Source organism: Semicossyphus pulcher, unplaced genomic scaffold (assembly GCF_022749685.1).
Source record: "Semicossyphus pulcher isolate SPU_LCO1_2020_fin unplaced genomic scaffold, fSemPul1.0.p SCAF_12, whole genome shotgun sequence".
Classification (NCBI taxonomy): Eukaryota; Metazoa; Chordata; class Actinopteri; order Labriformes; family Labridae; genus Semicossyphus; species Semicossyphus pulcher.
Genome location: NW_027211626.1, coordinates 31,748,136 through 31,767,813, shown reverse-complemented (window position 1 = coordinate 31,767,813; position 19,678 = coordinate 31,748,136). Strand labels below are relative to the sequence as shown.

The 19,678-nt window shown below is 42.2% G+C and overlaps 1 protein-coding gene across 2 annotated transcripts; it reads left to right on the top strand.

Moving 5' to 3' along the window:
• Positions 1-10,029: 10,029 nt before the first annotated feature.
• chchd1 (coiled-coil-helix-coiled-coil-helix domain containing 1) lies at positions 10,030-16,526 on the top strand. 2 transcript variants are annotated; one of them, XM_069658747.1, is made up of 4 exons: positions 10,030-10,306; positions 12,545-12,663; positions 15,940-16,092; positions 16,381-16,526. In XM_069658747.1, exons 1-3 carry the CDS (start codon positions 10,165-10,167, stop codon positions 16,048-16,050), a joined length of 372 nt encoding a protein of 123 aa, XP_069514848.1. In that variant the 5' UTR covers positions 10,030-10,164; the 3' UTR covers positions 16,051-16,092; positions 16,381-16,526. The 2 variants fall into 2 exon arrangements, with proteins under 2 accessions (XP_069514848.1, XP_069514849.1); XM_069658748.1 differs by having other exon boundaries at positions 15,940-16,098.
• Positions 16,527-19,678: the final 3,152 nt, after the last annotated feature.

The window sequence follows — 19,678 nt, the reverse complement described above, 5'->3', positions numbered from 1 at the left end:
AGGCAGCATACAGGGACGAGGTGAAGCGGCTGGCTGGGTGGTGCGGGGACAATAACCTGCTCCTGAACACCACCAAGACAAAGGAGCTGATCATTGACTACAGGAGGAATAAAACAGATATTCAGCCATTGAACATCAGCGGGGAGGAGGTGGAGAGGGTCGCAGTCTTCAGGTTTCTGGGCGTCCAGATTGAGGAGGACCTGACCTGGAGCACAAACACCGCAGCGATGATAAAGAAGGCCCAGCAGAGACTCTACTTCTTGAGACTCCTCAAGAAGAGCCACATCACACAGAAACTGCTGGTGTCCTTCTACCGCTGCTACATAGAGACGGTAAGGACATACTGCATGTGTGTGTGGTTCTCCAGCTGCACAGCATCTGACAGGAAAGCGCTCCAGAGAGTCGTCAACACGGCCCAGAACATCATCGGCTGCCCTCTTCCCTCCCTGGATGAGCTGTACATCTCTTGCAACCTCCACAAAGCCCACAACATCCTCAGAGACCCCTCACACCCGGGTCACCACCTGTTTGAACTGCTGCCTTCGGGCAGAAGATACAGGACAATTAAAACAAGGACAAACAGGTTAAAAAAACGTTTTTATCCAAAAGCAATAACGGCACTTGATGATTGATGATGATTCTATGCGACAGGATACAATACGACACGATATGACAAGATATGATACGATAAGATACTACAACACGACATGGTACGATTTGAAACAATACGATATGCTACGATACAACACGAAACAATACAATACGTTATAACCAATAAGACACGATACCATATGATTTGACACGATACAATATAATATGGTACGACACAATGCAATATGATACGACATGATACGATACTATATGATTCAGTACGCTTTGAAACAACGATATGACACGACGGGACACAACACGATACAACAATACGATATGATACAGTATGATTTGAAACGATATGATATGATAGGATAGGATACAATATGATACGGTACGATAGGAAACAATACGATGCGATACAGTATGATTTGAAACAATACGAAATGGTACGATACAACACAATATGACATGATACAGTACGCTTTGAACGATTCTGTACGACATGATACATTACGACACGATATGACAAGATATGATACGATACGATAAGATACTACACAACACTACATGGTACGATTTGAAACAATACGATATGCTACGATACGATACGACACGAAACAATACAATACATTATAACACTATACGGTACAATACGAAACAATATGATGCACTAAAATACAATATGACACGCTACGATTTAATTTGACACAATACAATATAATATGGTATGACACAATACGATATGATACGACATGATACGATACTATATGATTCAGTACGCTTTGAAACAATGATATGACACAACGGGACACGATTCAGTACGCTTTGAAACACCTGCCTACGGGCTGGGTAGACAGAGCAGATGACGTCGCTGCACAGGGAGAAGGCGTAAGCGAACTCCACCGCTGTCAGCTCCTTGGATTGAGACGGGGCCTTGGCAAGCATGATCATGATGCCGTCGTGGCTGTTGAGTAGGCGTGGTTGAAAAGGTTGGTCGAGGGAGGGAAGAAGCAACTCCGCGAGGTCGATATATTTACCAGTCAGGATCTGATGTCGAAGGTGAGCTGCGACGGGACAAGGTTTAGAAGGAGGCTGATTAGCTGGAGGGACAGCTGAAGCCAAGGAGAACTGAAGACCGCCTGCCGGCAGGATTGTTGCGGCCAGAGGAAGAGCGAATGACATGACGAATGAAGGCTGGTGGGCGAAGCCAGGTGTGGGTGCCAATCCAGTTGGCAGTGCTGATAGTGGAGGTTGCAGGGAGGGGAGACCTTGGCTGCACGATGCTAATGGATGGTGGCAGAAGCGAGTGGGAGGAAGAGGCGGCAGGGAGAGGACCTGGCAACCCGGTGCCAGTATAGAGCAGTGGAGGCATGTGAGACAAAACGGCGGCTGGGAGAGGACCTGGCAACCCGGTGCCAGTAGAGGGTGGCAGATGTAGGTGGGACGAAAAAGCAGTAGAGAGAACCTGGCAACCTGGTGCCTGTGGAGATTGGTGGATGCCTGTGGGAGGGAGGGGCGGAAGGGAGAGGACCTGGCAACCCGGTGCCAGTAGAGGGCAGTAGAAGCAGGTGAGATGAAGAAGCAGTGGGAAAAGAACCTGGCAACCCAGTGCCAGTATAGAGCGGCAGGCGAAGTTGGGATGAAGAGGCAGTGGGGAGAGAACCGGGCAACCCGGTGCCAGTACAGAGCGGCAGACGAAGTTGAGATGAAGAGGCAATGGGAAGAGAAGCTGGCAACTCGGTGCCAGAGGTTAGGTTAGGTTGAGAGAGTGAAAGGTTGTGAGAGTGAAGCAAACCTGGCAACCTGGGAGGAGCCGCGGGGAGTGTAGTGACGTCACGCCTGTGCGTGCTCCGTCGACGTGTGGCTACGGAAGTAGCAGCTTGTATTGGAATTGTTTGTTGCTGGAAGGAGTATGTAAACAGTTCTAAGAGTTTTACTTTGTTGTCAGAGCGGTGGTAGTTGATTCCCCTTTCCTTTAAAGCTCTTTGGGGGCCCACGACCATCCAGTCAGAGATGGAGAAGGAGAAGAACCTCCGGGAGACCGAACCGGAGCGTGTGAGCGGGTCCGGCCACGGGCGGGCCGCGCCTGAGTGGGTGGAGGTGGCGGAGGGAGAAACGATGTCCCCGCTCGCTCGACTGGAGCGGGTAGGTCGTCTGCGGGATGAGCTCCTTGTTGGCGTCCGGACTGCCGGGCCAACGGATGTGGAAAGTGGAGTCTCCGGAGCGATCACCGCATCGTGTCGCAATCCGATATGCGAGGAGTCCGAGGCCGGGCTGAAGAGCTTTTCGTCGGACGGGGGGAGGGACAGGAGGTCAACGTGGGAATGATCCATGGTAAGTCAAAATTCGTTTGCGTTGAGCGAGTTCGATGTTCTGTGGCGTGCACGGGTGAGAAGGGCGGTGCAGCTTATATAGGCACATGACAGGAAATGAGTGATTGAGGTGTGGTCCTGCTCCTGAACCTCAGCTAAACTATATCTCCAATAAAACCCAAGTACAGATCTTGTCTGTCACATGTTCATCTCTCAGCCCTGATGCACAGTCACTTGTCAAAAAAGACCACAGAGACATTTGACCCAAAGCCAGCTGTTGACCTATGGATGGAGACAGCTAATCGGAGGCTCAGCCGGGGACAGGGAGATGCAGCTGCAGCATCTTTATCATCTACCATGCAGGAAACTGAAGCAGAGGACAGTGGGGGCGACACTGAGGAGGACAGTGAGGAAGACTGTACTTATTAAGACCACAGGGTGAGTACCAAACACTATCTCCTGGTACTCACCTGAGTAACTTACTAAAAAAGTTATGTGCATCCCTGGTTATAATACAGTGTACTGACTGGCTATATTACAGTGTACTGACTGGCTATATATAATACAGTGTTCCTAATATACGTAATATAGTGTACTGACTAGTTATATGCATAACAGTATGCATTATATGCATGAACAGTGTTATTAATAATTATAATACAGTGTACTTACTGGTTAAAATCCGGTGTTCTTAATAATTATAATACAGTGTACTGACTGGTTATAATACAGTGTTCGTAATAATTATAATACAGTGTATTGGCGGGTTATAATACAGTGTACCAACTGGTTATTTTACAATGTTCTTCATCATTATGATACATTGTACTGACTGGTAATATTACAGTGCACTGGCAGCTTATAATACAGTGTACTGACTGGTTACAATACGGTATACTGACTGGTTATAATACAGTGTGCTGACTGGCTATAATACAGTGTTCTTAATAAATTTAATTAATATAATGTACTGACTGGTTATATAACAGTGTTATTAATAAGTATAATAAAGTGTATTTACTGGTTAAAATACAGTGTTCTTAATAATTATAATATTGTGTACTGACTGGTTATATTACAGTGTACTGCCTTTTTATATTAGTTTTCTGAATTATTATAATACAATCTACTTACTGCTTATAATACAGTGTTCCTAATAATTATAATACATTGTGCTGACTGGTATATTACAGTGCACTGGCAGGTTATAATACAGTGTACAGACTGGTTAGAATACAGTATACTGACTGGTTATATTACAGTGTACTGACTGGTCACAATACAGTGTACTGACTGCTTATATTATAGTGTACTTAGTGCTTATAATACAGTATAGTTACTTGTTATAATAGTGTAATGACTTGTTATAATACAGTGTACCTACCTGGTTATAATACAGTGTACTGACTGGTTATAATTGTGTATTGACTGGTTTTGCACGTCTGATTTTGCACCTCTCTGACTATTTAACACACTTCTCCATTCAACCGCTGTAATTCTTGACTTGCAGACTTACGCACAGACACAAACACAGACAACATCCGTCCTTCCCATCTCTCATTACACCAGCTGTTGACCTTGTGCCCTCATTAATTATTCAGTTTGAAAAATCAGACAACACAAAAGCACACACACACACACACACAGCAGGGAACTCTCTCTTTATGTAGCTAGCTCGCTCATACAGTCTGCACATACGGTCATGGCAGATTCAGGACTGCACAGAGCTCACATGTGTTAATAACTGAGGATATTCTCGTCCCAACATCAGTGTGGCACTTTGGGATGAAGCAGCAGAAAGCAGATGTCACTTCATGTTTTTTTCTGCTATGAAGAAGAGCTGCCGTGTTGAGAAAAGTAGGAGCTGATGCAAAGACACTCATTAAAGGCAGACAGACTTTCTCTGAGCTCAGCTGACCTCTGAAGGAGAAGTCAGAGCTAACAAAGACCTCCCACACACTGCACTGGCTCACATGCAGATCTGACGAACCCCAACCCAGCAACCCGTAACCCTGAATACAACCAAACGGCAAGGGTTAAACGTCACAGCCCCAAACCTGAACACATCCCAGACAGGAGGGGTCAAGGGTCATTCTACAGCTGGTGATGCAGAAACACAAACCAGACCAATCTGACACTGTAAGGCAGTCCTCAATCTCCAACTCTGAGCCACAGAGGTCCTGGAGACACCGTAGGAACAGGTGAGCAGGTGGTAACAGGTAGGAAAAGGTGGGCAGGTGGTAACAGGTAAGATAAGGTGGGATCTGGGGGGGAATTGAGATCCTGTTGTCAGCCAAATCACACCTGAACAGGATCAGATCACAGAAATACCAGAGCTGAAGTTTGATTTTAAACTATATTTGAGTCCTGACTGTCACCAAAAAATGCCTCTGGTTGTTTTACAGTGTTTCAATGTTTAGTGTTGCTGTTTTTAGTGTTTCAGTTTTTACAGTGTTACAGTATTTACTGTTTCCATTTTTACAGTGTTTCAGTTTTTATTGTTCTAGTTTTTAGTGATTCAGTTTTTACAGTGTTTCTGTTTTTACAGTGTGTCAGTTTTCAGTGTTTCGTTTTTTTGTGTTTCAGTTTTTAGTGTTTCAGTTTTTAGTGTTTAAGTTTTTTGTGTTTCCATTTTTACTGTATTTCAGTTTTTACTGTATTTCAGTTTTTTGTTTTTCCATTTTTACTGTGTTTCAGTTTTTTGTGTTTCAGTTTTCAGTGTTTCTGTTTTTTACAGTGTTTTCTTTGTCGGCAGTTTATTGGAGTAACAACACACTGTCTGCTGAAGGAATGTTTAAACTTCACTGTGATTTGCCAACCACAGGAGGTTAGCTTCCTGTCAACACTTGTTTAGATCACTGCGTCACTACTGCCGTAAAAAGCAGTTTTGAATAGATATACACTATTTAAAAAAATATATATATCAACTCGACCAGGTGAGGCTTTGGTAAGTATTTCACGGCAGCTGCTGCTAACGTTAGCGGCGGTGGGGTTGTCATTGCTGGAGCCGTATTGTTTCTTTCAGGGAGGTGGGGAAGAGAGGTACGTAGAGAGGTGTGCGTTACTGGAGTAAATTATCTGAGAGGCTCACAAAGCATGGAATATCATAGGCTAGGTAATAATTCCCAGCCATCCCACTACACTACAGACCTCTCTGTGTTTTAACCAATGACTGTATATATAGATGGACAACGCGTCTCCATCTGCTCCCATTGTACGTAATTGATGCCAAAATAGCCCCTGTGATCGGCGCTGTCATTTTGCGATGGCGACATCATATGGAGCCAGAGTCTGCGCAGTAGAGATCGGCGAGTGAAGCGGCGGTAGCCACTTCTGCTAACCCAAACACACACTTAACTTACCAAAAAAACAGCAAGGATCCCGCACGCCGGCATGTTTAACAGCAGAATAGCTTCTCTGTGTTGGTCTGAGGTTAACGTTCACAGGTATGGAAACTTCAATGACTGTAGTGATTGTTTTAGTTACGTTTCCACTCGCGGATGGTCCACCGCTCTGCTCACCCGGAACTGATTGGCTGCAGGAGCCAAATTTGTCAACAGAGCTGTCAATCATAATTTTGACAGCATCAAATAACTAATTAAAAATAAACTTGTCCGAAAAATGAACACAGTATGATAATAACTAGCTATAATGACAGAAACCATGTTTGAGAAAAATTTATCGGGCGTGTATTTTGATTTTATAATTTGACCCATGTCCCACCTGTTAACATTGAGGAGGCAGGTTTTATGACCTATACTGCAGCCAGTCAGCAGGGGGCGCCAGAAATGTTTTGGCTTCACTTTTAGGGAGCTGTCATGTCGTCCATCTTTTTATACAGTCTAGGGTTTTAACACATCGATAAGGTCTATATTAACAACGGGATCGGTCTATGAACGAGCCTACAAGGCTCATCTCTGCAGAAACAGGTCAGCTGAGGATCTGTGTCAGCTTTACTATCAGCTGTGCGTGTGTGTATGTGTGTCAGAGGCCTTAAAAGGAGAATTTCAAAATAAAAGCTTTGTCACACATCATCTTTGCTGTGTCAAGCAGCATGGGGCAGGAGAATGAGGCGTGCTGTGTTGGTCTGAGACAGAGGAGAAAAACTGATCCTGGCACAGATTCAGGTTCATATTTGTCTCTGCAGAGACAACTGGTGAGTTCAGAAACATTTCCTGTAGGTGAAGAACGTGCAGAGACACAGAAAACATAACACAGCTTCAGGCTCACCGAGAAGGAATGTTCCAGAAAACTCTGCAAACACAAATTGTTTCCAACAGGAGAGAGAGAGAGAGTGTGTGTGTGTGTGTGTGTGTGTGTGTGTGTGTGCGCGAGTCATATTTATTTAATTAAAGTGGCTGAAATATTAAAACATAGACCTTTAAAACACTGAAGTGTGAAGGTGTTGCTGAAGAACCCGATGAGTCATGTTGAAGTCCTGCTGTTGTCTCATTGGTGAAGACTGATCAGAGCTGGACTCAGACAGCCGTCATATTACTGATATTGTTGCTGTGCAGCTGCTGGATGTTTAGTTTCTCTGTAGGAACAGCTGAAGATCAGCAGGATGTTTTACCTGATCTGAATGTTCACTGTGGGAGAGACGAAATGATGTTCAAATAGACGTTCAGTTTCTCTCATTTGTTCATTTAAGTTTTATAGAAACAGTTTGAACCTGCTCACCTTTCAGCTCGGCTCTCATCAACTGAACAACAGCATGTATTTTAAAACAAATGTTTTTATTCTCTTTATTTGTAGTCACTTTCTGATGTATGTATTAAACTACAGCATGTCTTTAGTTTTACAGGCTGCAGTGTAGACTTTAAAATAATAAAATCTACAAAAATCCTGAGTCATGTTTGACCATAACGTCTCTTCTTTCACCTTTTCATGACTTCACCTACAGATGTGTAAACATGTTTGTCGGGTCATGTGGAGGGAAACTTTCTATGTATTTATCTTAAACAGTTTATGTGGGATAAGTTGAATGAACAGTATGTTTTCTACCTGTGCCTCAGGTGTTTCGGAGTTCACAGGAGTGAAAAGGAACACAGGTGAGTGTGTGTTTGTTTCCTCCGAGGGTTAAACCTGATCTCATCCGAAGTGATTCACACTTTAATACCTGCTGACGCTGCAGCGCACACAGGCTGCTGTTATGACTCGCCTGAACTCTCCCTGAATGTCACGAAGCCAAAGGCCAGAAAATCACATAACACACCTTTCTCACCTTTATCCATCCCTGAGAGCTCCTCATTTAACACATCAGAACAGTTATTATGGTTTCATTTTTCATTGATCATCTTTATTGATCTGTATCAGACAGCTGTACAGACTGACTGTCAGTCAGACAGTCTGTACGGTGTCATTTATAATGAATACAACGTTACTGATCTCAGAGAACAAACTGAATCTCTGCAACAACGAGACAAAAAGAAAATTAGTGTGTGCGGTTTCACCTTTTTATTTTTCAGTTTTCAAAAACATAGATCAAGACAAACCATAAACAAACAGTCACAAAAATAAAAAAATAAGTCAATGAGCAGGCTCTATACCTATTCACAAATATAAGTATATATATAGATATTTACACATCTGTATAAAAACATTGAAAACTACACTTTAATAAAAAAAATAAAAAGAGGGGTAGAGATGTCTACCTAAGGCTTACATTAAAGCAGCTTCAGGAGACGAGTTCAGTTAATGAAGAAATTTCATTCATTCAAATATTCACTATTCCATTGCTGACAAGGGCAAGCTTTCAGTTTAGGCTATGTAGGGCTGCCAGATTTTTAAAAAGTGGTCATGTTTCTTTCTAAGAGTATAAGTGATCTCCATAGGTACACATCTGTTCATTTCTGAAAGCCCCCATCCTATGGCAGATGCCAGTCAGACTTCCATGTTACTGCAACACATCTTTTCGCAACACAAGGAGCTCTATCTATAAATTTAATTTTCATTCTGGGATTTTCCTCCAAGTTTAGTAGGGTTCCCTAGAAGACTCAACTCAGGGTTCTGTGGGAACTGGATGTCCAAAATTTTAGAGAGGGTGCTGTATAAATCACACCAGATGACTTCACTTTGACACAGTGCCATGTGAAAACGTGCCCTCCTCTCTAGCACATCTGAAACATAAGTCTTATATTTAATACAGTGATACAGTGTAATGTAATATGTAATACAGTTGGTGTAAAAAGTTATATTGGATAAGTCGGAATCTAAAGTTGAGGGTATCAGAGAGAGTCTTTACAAAGATCTGACCATATATTGTTGTCAATTGTTATAGTTAGATCTGACTCCCATTTGTCTTCCGGCTTAAATAAGTTGGGCTTTGAACACTGCTCAATTAATAAGAAGTACATCTTTGATATAAATCTGATTGATTGTTGGCTGTCCCAGAGCATTCTTCTTCTTCTGTAAGTTTTGGCATGGTAGTCTCAGTTCCCAAGGTTTTCCTGAGGTACGCTCTTAGCTGCAAATAACAATAAAAATGCTTGTTTGATAGGTCATATTTTCTTTTTATTTGTTCAAATGATATGAGGACCCCACCTTCATAACAGTGTTAAAGATATTTCATCCCTTTTTCATACCAGGATTGGACAATTGTATTTCCTGATAGCATTGGTAACAGACTATTTTGCCATAAGGGCATTTTTAGGTAACAAGTTATGACCTGGGCCGAACATTTTTTGAGTCTCTTGCCAGCATTTAATCAGGTGAACCGTAAGGGGGTTGTTTGTCTTCACTGCTATACTTTTGTGGTTCCATTTGTAAATGGTTTCATCTTCTTTATGTGTTATACTTTAATGTTTGTGTTTCACTGTGAGGGTCAGAAACACGTCGTCTCTTTTGGTTTCACACTAATGACAAGGAAAAATCATGGAAATCAGTTATCTTTTTTGGGGGTGGATTTATACATTATGCCGTCATATAAAACGATGTTTACTGTAAATAGAAACATGAGAGACTAATGTGTCACATTAATACTTTACAACAGGAGGAGAGGCTGCAGCTCGGACAGAAATGTGTATTATTTTAGCTGTTATAAGAAGCAGTAGTTTACTGATTGACCCTGAACGCGTCACTGGCTGCATGTATGTTTTACGACAGTGACGTGGTTTACGGTAAACATGGCGCGGCTCTGATCAGCACAGTGAGTGTGGAGCTGTAACTGTTTCTACAGGAGCAGCGAGCAGCGAGGAGGAGGCTTCAAGGACAATTTATTTCTGCGTATCCGTATATATTCGAGTTTTTTCGGAGTTTCATGGCGGCGCAGACGGGAGGGGTCCTGATCCAGGAGAAGGTCAGCAGGCTGCTCAGCAGACAGAACGGGAAACCGGTCCTGAAACCGAACCGGACTCTGGTCCTAAGAGACGCTGTGGCGAACCGGAAACTGAAGAAAGGGGGTACGAAGACTTCACTGCTGTGAAGGAAATGCCATACTATACTAGCAGTATGTACTGATTTGGCCCAAATGTAGTATGTAGTATTCAAACGAAAGCATCAGACCAGTCTACAGTGTTGCCAGATCAGACTGACAGTTTCCAACCCAAATCAATAAAAAGCAGCCCAAATCGTAACCTTGAAACCCGTGTCAACCATAAAACCATTGCATACGTAATGGCAAACAGATTATAAGCATGCAAAGCTTCATACCTGTGTGTTGGATGAATATGCCATTGCAACCCAAAAAGAGTGCAGTTAGACAACCAAATACACAACTTGGTGTCATGACGAAACCACAATAAAGTGACCAAACACTTTCATGAAATGGGACACCAAAACAACAAAATCCAGCCTTTTTAAAAACTATAGTATTATGAAGGAACGAAACTGCTAAAATCAGCATAAATGCAAAATATAAATAAATAAATATGCCATTAAATGCACCAAAAATATTAAAAATAAGGCATTATTTACGCGTTGATTAATTGATGAAATGTGACTTAATTAATATTTGTGATTTTAGAAATATAAAAAGAATATTTTTGTCACATTGTCAATGATAATGACATCAAAGTAAATACGGTAGGTCCTCCTTTATTCACAGGGTTGAATACAACCCATGTCAGTCAAATGGGTAAACAATGAGTGAGTGAAAACCAAGAACTCTTTGTTTTTGGACCATAATATGACTGCATATTTGGTGTTCAAAATCCCACCAAATGTTGACAGAACCAGCCCAACACTATTTTTCCCAGCCCAAGGTAATCAAAAGAAGCCCAACTGGGCAACACTGCCAGTCTACCTCGCCTACTGTATCCCACAATGCAAAGCGCTGGAACGCCACAGCAGCATTTGAAATGACGTACAGCAGCAGCATTCCAGCAGAAGGGGCCGCGATACCTGAAGAAGTGGAGGTTATTGTTTGCTTCCGCCTGGCGTAGCATACTGCATACTACAGGCTACTGCCGAACGCAGTATGCATCATATAGTATATAGTATATAGTAAGTAGTATATAGTACGGCATTTCGAACACAGCCGCTGTGTGTACTATAAATGCCTAGCTCCCCGTTACAGCGGCACCTGCCCCCCAGAGCTCCCAGAGCAAAGCATGCATTATTATTTTGTGGCCACAACTTAATTTTTTCGTGTGCATGGATGTCAGCGCATCCGCTCGTCACCTGAATGTGTCCTCCCTGCTCTGTTATAAACTAAGAACTGGTCATAGGCCACATCTGTGGGAAGTTCGGTGTGACGTTTGTTGTCAAAGTGTAAAACGTTCTAAAATCTGTATGAGCTGCTGTTAATATGAATTCACTGAGAATGGATTATGGCCACTAATAGCACCATTAATTGCACCTCAGTTGCTCCACTATCAGCTCTGTCTCAAGGTCTGATTCCGAAAGCATATTGTGTTAATGATAATTAAACACAAACAAGTCCATAAAGTGTTTCTACTAAGTGCAGTTTTGTGTCTGATTGCACCTCCACTGTGTGCTGCGCAGAGCTGTTTCTGTCACATGGCCTACAGATGATGAGCTGGATGGTGAGGGGGCACGTCCCACCAGTTTATTGTGAAGTTGAGGCTTGATAGATGTGATATACGTTTAACCGTTTATAACAAAACTTCCTCCCTGGAGTAAGTCAGCAAGAGCCGCTCGTCCGGATAACAAACACTCTCATCCGCGTCGTGCGTAAATAGAGTTGGTCGTCTCTCAATCGGAAGGTTGGTGGTTCGATCCCTGACTGCTACAGTCACATGTTCAAGTGCCCTTGGGCAAGACACTGAACCCCAAATTGCTCCCAGTGGCACAGCCATCAGGTATGAATGGGCATAGATCTGATTGGAGATTGGCACGTAGGCCTTTGCCATCAGTGTGTGAATGTGACATGTAGTGTAAAAGCAGCTTTGTCGGAAGATTAGAAAAGCGCTATATAGGTACAGTGCGTTTACCATGTGCCGGGGTTAAGCCTGATATAACCCCTGGTTATAACGATCACAGTTGCCCAATGTCAAAGAAATATTTGCTGTATTAATTAAAAAAAATAGTTGTAGAATTGTTGTGGATGTTTGTTGTGTCAGTTCGTGGCTGTTCGAGTTATTATCTCATGGCCACGCATTATTCTTTTTTCCTCGGATGTCACCAGAGGGGCTCCGTACTTTACTTCTCTCTGTTGACCTGACCTTTGTCCTCCTCAGAGGCCACCTGTGTCACTGAGATGTCTGTCCTGATGGCGTGCTGGAAGCTCAACAACTTTGTGGATGGTTTGTGCTCTGAGGAGATGAAATCCTTCTACGCCTGCGTGGACAATGCTCGGGTACGTACCCACATACACACACTCACACACTTTAACAGATATGAGCTGGAAGAGATAGATGATGTTAGGTGTTACATTAAAAAAGACAGACATTTTTGTGACAGGAGAACGAGAAGTTACAAGAAGTAACACATCCACAGGAAGTAACACCTTCACAGGAGGTAACAAGTCCACAGGAAGTAACACGTCCACAGGAAGGAACACGTCCACAGGAAGGAACACGTTCACAGGAAGTAACACGTTCACAGGAAGTAATACGTCCACAGGAAGTAACACCGTCAGAGGAAGTAACACCGTCACAGGAAGTAACACCTTCACAGGAAGTAAAACGTCTCAAAAAATCAATCAATCAGATTTTATTTGTATAGCGCCAAATCATAACCAGAGTTATCTCGAGACACTTTACAGAAAGAGCAGGTCTAGACCAACTCTTTGTTATGTTACTTAAAGTGAGGCCCAACATGAATCACCATGAGTAGCACTTAGCAATATTCGGCACATTGGCAAGGAAAAACTTCCTTTTAACAGGCAGAAACCTCGAGCAGAACCAGACTCATGTTGAACAGCCATCTGCCTCGACTGGATGGGCCGAAAATGGGATAGAAGGAGATGCAGGAAAGAGACAGGCAAAGAGAGCAACAACAACATATGTTCTTGTTACAACAACAACATATGTCCTTGTTACATGAACAACAACAGACACATACTTATGGTTACAATGCCAATAATAGTGGTAGACTAGGGTGAAGATTAGCAAAATAAATAAATAAATAAATTAGCGAGAGAAGCAGAGTAATGATAAAGGCTGAGGTAATCGTAATTGTAACAGCTGAAGTCAACAGGTCTACTATTTAGCATTAGCAGCAACAATAATGATACTATTGGGAAGGCTGATGTTAGTAGTTGTTGCAGTCGCGCAGGTCCACAGCAGCAGGTGTTCTGCAGCAACGATCCCCAGGAACCTTCAAGACAAGGGAGCACAAGAACTCCCGGGAAGATATGTGGTTAGTAATGTTAATGGGACCAGAAGATACAGAGTTCTAGAGGGGTAATATGGCACTATGAGCTCTTTAAGATATGATGGTGCCTGACCATGAAGAGCTTTGTAAGTAAGAAGAAGGATTTTAAATTCTATTCTAGATTTAGGAAGCCAGTGCAGGGAGGCTAATACAGGAGAGATGTGATCTCAGCAGCATTTTGTACCAGCTGCAGAGTTTTTAGTGACTTATTAGGGCAGCCTGATAGTAACGAGTTACAATAATCCAACCTGGAAGTAACGAATGCATGGACTAGTTTTTCTGCATCGTTTTGAGACAAGATGATTTTTGCTATGTTGCGAAGATGAAAGAAGGCTGTCATGGATATTTGTTTTATGTGGGAGATGAAGGACATATCCTGATCAAATAGAACTCCCAGATTCCTAACAGTAGTGCTGGATGCCAGGCTGATGCCATCTAGGGCAGCTATATCATTAGAGAAAGAATCTCTAAGGTGTTTTGGGCCGAGCACAATAACTTCAGTTTTGTCTGAATTAAGTAGCAGAAAGATTCTAGTCATCCAGATCTTTATGTCCTTAAGGCATGCTTCTAGTTTAGATAGCTGATTGGTTTCGTCTGGCTTCATTGATAAGTATAATTGAGTATCATCTGCATAACAATGAAAATTAATGGAGTGTTTCCTCATGATATTACCAAGAGGAAGCATATATAAGGTAAAAAGAATCGGTTCGAGCACAGAACCTTGTGGAACTCCATGACTAACTTTGGTGTGCATAGAGGACACATCATGAACATTAACAAACTGAGATCGATCTGATAAATAAGATTTAAACCAACTTAATGCAGATCCTGTAATGCCAATTAAATGTTCTAGTCTCTGTAACAGGATGTGATGGTCTGTCGTGTCGAAAGCGGCACTAAGATCTAACAGGACGAGTACAGAGAGAAGTCCTCTGTCTGAAGCAGTAAGTAGATCATTTGAAACGCCTAAATGTCTAAAGAAAGTTACACCTTCACAGGCGAAAACACTGTCACAGGAGGTAACACCTTCACAGCAAGTAACACCTTCCCAGGAAGTAAAACGTCTATAGAAAGTTACACCTTCACAGGCGGTAACACCATCACAGGAGGTAACACTGTCACAGGAGGTAACAGTGTCACAGGAAGTAACACCTTCACAGGAAGTAACACGTCTAAAGGAGATAACACCTTCACAGGAAGTAATACATCTAAAGGAGGTAACACCTTTCAATCGGAAGGTACGAGGTACGATCCCCAGCTCCCTCAGGCTACATGTCGAAGTGTCCTTGGGCAAGACACTGAACCCCAAATTGCTCGTTGGCTATGCCACCGGGTATGAATGTGATATCTGATTGACAGTTGGGCACTTTACGTAGCAGCCTCTGCCATCAGTGTATGAATGTGTGTGTGAATGGGTGAATGTGATATGTAGTGTAAAAGCTGCTTTGAGTGGTCGCAAAGACTAGAAAAGCGCTATATAAGTACAGTCCATTTACCATGATATTTATAAATATTTTATCTGCACACGAGACAAAATCAGTAACTGTCAAATAAAAACGTGAATCTGTTGTGGTTTCATAGACACAAAGAATCATAGATTGGTACAATAATATTAATATAAGTCATATCCTGATCAATAACTTTTCATCAGCATTGTTGCTAGGTACGCGTCTATCCAAGCACCTTATGTTTTCACACAGAACAACAAACCTGTTAAAATCAGAGAGACAGACAGAGAGCGAGCAGACAGACAAAAAGAGAGCGAGCAGAGAGACAGGCAGAGAGCGAGTAGATGAACAGATTTCCTGAGAGCAGACAGACAGAGAGCAAGTAGAGAGACAGACAGAGAGTGAGCAGAGAGTTAGACAGAGAGTGAGCAGAGAGTGAGCAGAGAGACAGACAGAGAGCAGACAGCGAGCAGAGATCAGACAGACAGAGAGCGAGCGAGCAGAGAGCTGCAGACAGACAGAGAGCAAGCAGAGAGACTGAGTCATCAATAACAGAGAAACACTCTTTAAAACATTCAAACATTTAACACTCAGTTTCCCACAATGCACCTCAGCCTGAAACAGACTGATAATATTACAGTTTAAATGCATTTGTTTTCATGAATCTTTTTTAATTAAACATCACTTTTTAAACCTGCTCCTCTCACTGAGGAGAGTCAGCACAAATCTTACAGCTCGTCTTCCTCCTGATGAAGTGAAAATTAAACATCACTGGTAACCATAGTAACAGCTCCTCTTCCTCTTCACAGGCGATGATGAAGAAAAAATCAGATCAGAGCATCCTGCAGGGAGGACGTCTGCACCCCAAACAGGCCACAAGTCTGCTGAAGAGATTCCCCAACCAGAGCTCAGAGATCTGACCTCCCCCACCCTGAGGAAGAGGAGGAGGATACACAGACATGGTGAAGGTTAACAGACATGAGCAGGTCAAACAGGCTGAGGAGAGTGAAGAGTTATGGACTTTACATGAGCAAGTTAATCATTGTTCAGCCTGCAGACCAAACCTCATTCAATATTTTCATATTTCATATTGCTCTGTGAGGCTGCAGCTTCTGTCCCACCTGTGTTCTGTTTGATATATCTGAGTCTCTGTGATGTTAATGAATGTGTTGTATTGATCTGATTAAACAGAGTGCTCTCTCAGTCAGATAATGTTATTACTGAATGTGATGGGATCCTTCTTTTCTCAGGTTTCGGGCTGCAGGTCGACAGTTTCCCGTCATCAGTTGAACGCCTCGTCATTCCTGTTCAGTCAAGCAGAAATACATCACATGATCAGATCAACAGTTCAGGTTGCTTCATATAAAAACTCTTGAATAAAGTTATACACTTTTTATCTGATGAGTCATTCCTCAGTCTGAACTCTACAACATTAACAAACTCAGCAGTATAAACATTGAATGTAACATAAATGTTTAATCTGAAACTAAACCAAAGGAGTCTGATAAAGGTCAAAAAGATGTTCACAGATTTCACAGCTGCAGCTGTGGTTCACTCACACATCACAGTCCTCACACATTTAAGTTTGTGAATGTGTAAATAAGTTTGCAAAGTGCCGATCAATCAGCGGGGGATGATGGTGGAAGCGGTGTCTTCCCTGTGTTCAAACTGAACTCTGTTGGTATTGTATTGGTGGCGCTCCGGACATGTCTTCCCCTGCGGACCAGATAACTCCAAACACCCTGTGCTAGTTCTGTGCTCGGACCCCGACAACCAGGAGAGTCATGTAAAAGAAGCACCAGCTATGGTTACTTTAGCAAATCTATCCGTCGATCAGGAGCCAACCCTCAACAAAACTTAACCTTTCTTTGCTCATATCACAAAGTTGTTTTTGCACAGCAGTCAGCGGTACATGAACAACAGAGACACTCGCTCCAGCAGCGTCTAAATTTATAAAGCCTGATCATCACTTCACTGTCTCGTCTCCCTCTCTCTTCTGTCAACAGTAAACCTGAACCAGGAACGCGCATACCGGAATCAATTGCACCCTGATTGGACAGTTTAGCTTCCTCTGATTTGACATTCAGTGGACAACGTGGAGGCCAGCTGATTGATTGGTTAGCTGAGGCGTAAAGAAAGGGTGCACAAAAGAGATTTGTGGGTCCGTAACTCGGACTGCAAAATCTTTGAATTGAAAAAACTATTGTGGCACAAATTCTCAGAACACAAACACAAACAGTTTCTACAGCTACAAAACATTTACACACGTAACAGAATTACATTAACATTATTGTGTTTTTACAGGACATTTAACCGGTGAGTTCCTCCATCTCTGAAGCAGTGAGTCTTTATAACTCTGCTTATGCGACTGACTGATGATGTTTGAGTTGAGACCAAAGTCATCTGTATTTATACATATTTATTTTTCAGATCCAGAATAATCAATCATTCAAATTTTATTTGTATAGCGCCAAATCATAACCAGAGTTATCTCGAGACACTTTACAAAAAGAGCAGGTCTAGACCGACTCTTTGTTATGTTATTTAAAGAGAGGCCCAACATGAATCAATATGAGTAGCACTTGCACAATATTCGGCACATTGGCAAGGAAAAACTTCCTTTTAACAGGCAGAAACCTCGAGCAGAACCAGACTCATGTTGAACAGCCATCTGCCTCGACTGGATGGGCCGAAAATGGGATAGAAGGAGATGCAGGATAGAGACAGGCAAAGAGAGAAGCAACAACATATGTTCTTATAATAATCAAAGACAGAGCATCCGACTGTAATGTAGCCCTAGGGATCAGTGAGTAGGACAGCTGTAGGTGATCACTGATCAAACTCCACACACCCAGTGTTACATGTGTGTTTGTTTGGTCTTTAAACGTTATCCTTCTTGTAAATTGTGGGGCTTTAAACTAATTGCATAAACTTTGTAGACATTGCTCTTGTTGTCTGGGTCCTGGTTGTTCCTGGTTAGCATTATCTCGAGGTATTCAAGAGTGCAAACTGTGGGAGACTGCTGTGCGTAGGAGGCCAAGGATCCACCGACATATTTACTGGAATAATTTAGTTTTTATACTTTGAACCATTATTTGTATGTTGCATTTTATCTCTGGTTATTTTGTATTTCATTTTTAATATTGTATAGTGTTTTAAGTTAAATAAGTTATATTATATTGAATATCTAAACCTGTCTAAATCCAGCAAATAATTAGGCTTGAGAACTGACAGTCATTCAATCTCTGTTTGATAAAAAAAAAACCTTGCTTCTTTATTTATGGTTTTAATAGTATTCACTAATAAATAGTGACTGTTAGTACATTAGTATAACACACGCTAAGCTAAGCTATCTAGCTTATACTCCTGTTAGTCAGTTTAAAGTTTCCTTTGATTTTTAATCGTTTTAATGAGTTCCCTCCTTGTTAAATGATCTCCTGTTTCCTCTCAGTGTATTTCTGACATGTTGATAATGACTGTGAGAGTCTTTTGAATGTTTTGTCTGAGGAACAGGAAGGACTGTGTCGCGTTAACAGCCATCTTTGTCACAATGTTTTATTTGTGCAGCCTCTCTGTATATCTGCCGTCATCTCACACAAACATGTCCCCTCCCTGCTTATCACTTCCTGCCAAACACACAGCCCAGAGCATGCTTAGAGCCACTGTTGTTCACTCATTCATACTGCTATTACACATTCACTGTTTTACAGACACACATATTGAAATTCAAATTTTATTTGTAGAGCGCCAAAGTTATCTCGAGACACTTTACAAAAAGAGCAGGTCTACAACAAACTCTTTGTTGTGTTATTTACACCAACATGAATCACCATGAGCCGCACTTCGCAACATTCGGCACGTTGGCAGAAAAACTTCCTTTAAGGCTGCTTTCACACTTACAGTCTGTTTGTTTGATTGAATCAAAGACCAAATTGTTACAAAGTTGCATTTTACCTTGAGTTCGGTTTGTGTTCAAATGGCAGCTTTTACCAGCAGACCAAAAGTTTTGATGCACGATGAAACTGCTCTCTGATTGGTCAGAATTTCCACGTTGGAAAACTCCCTGTAGTAAACAAAGCAAGAGAGCAGACTGATCAATCACATGTTTTGTTGTCAGAGGTTTTTTCCTTTGAACTGACATTCTTCCACAGTTCCATCAGTTCCATCTCTAGTTTTTCACTGAACAGTTTGAATACATCTGTGTTATTGTGCGTTTCTACAAACATTTGTGAAATTGTTTGGTCAGCCCATATTTCTATTTCCTTGTCGCTCCCCGTCGTCTGTCCTCTACTCATCTTGCTGCCTGGCTGCGTGGCATCTCTGCCAGCGTCAGCACCTGTTACCAACCCACAATGTGTGTTTTGGTTTGCTTCCTGTATTTGGTCCTACTTAAAGTCCAATTATGTTCTCACCCGAATTGAACTGGACTGTGGTTCTTTTGGAAACAAATGGACTCAAGCGGACCATGGTCCGGTTGTTTGGTCCGCACCGGAGTTCAATTGCATATTCACACCTGTCCAAATTAATCTGAAAGTCCAGACCAAAGCT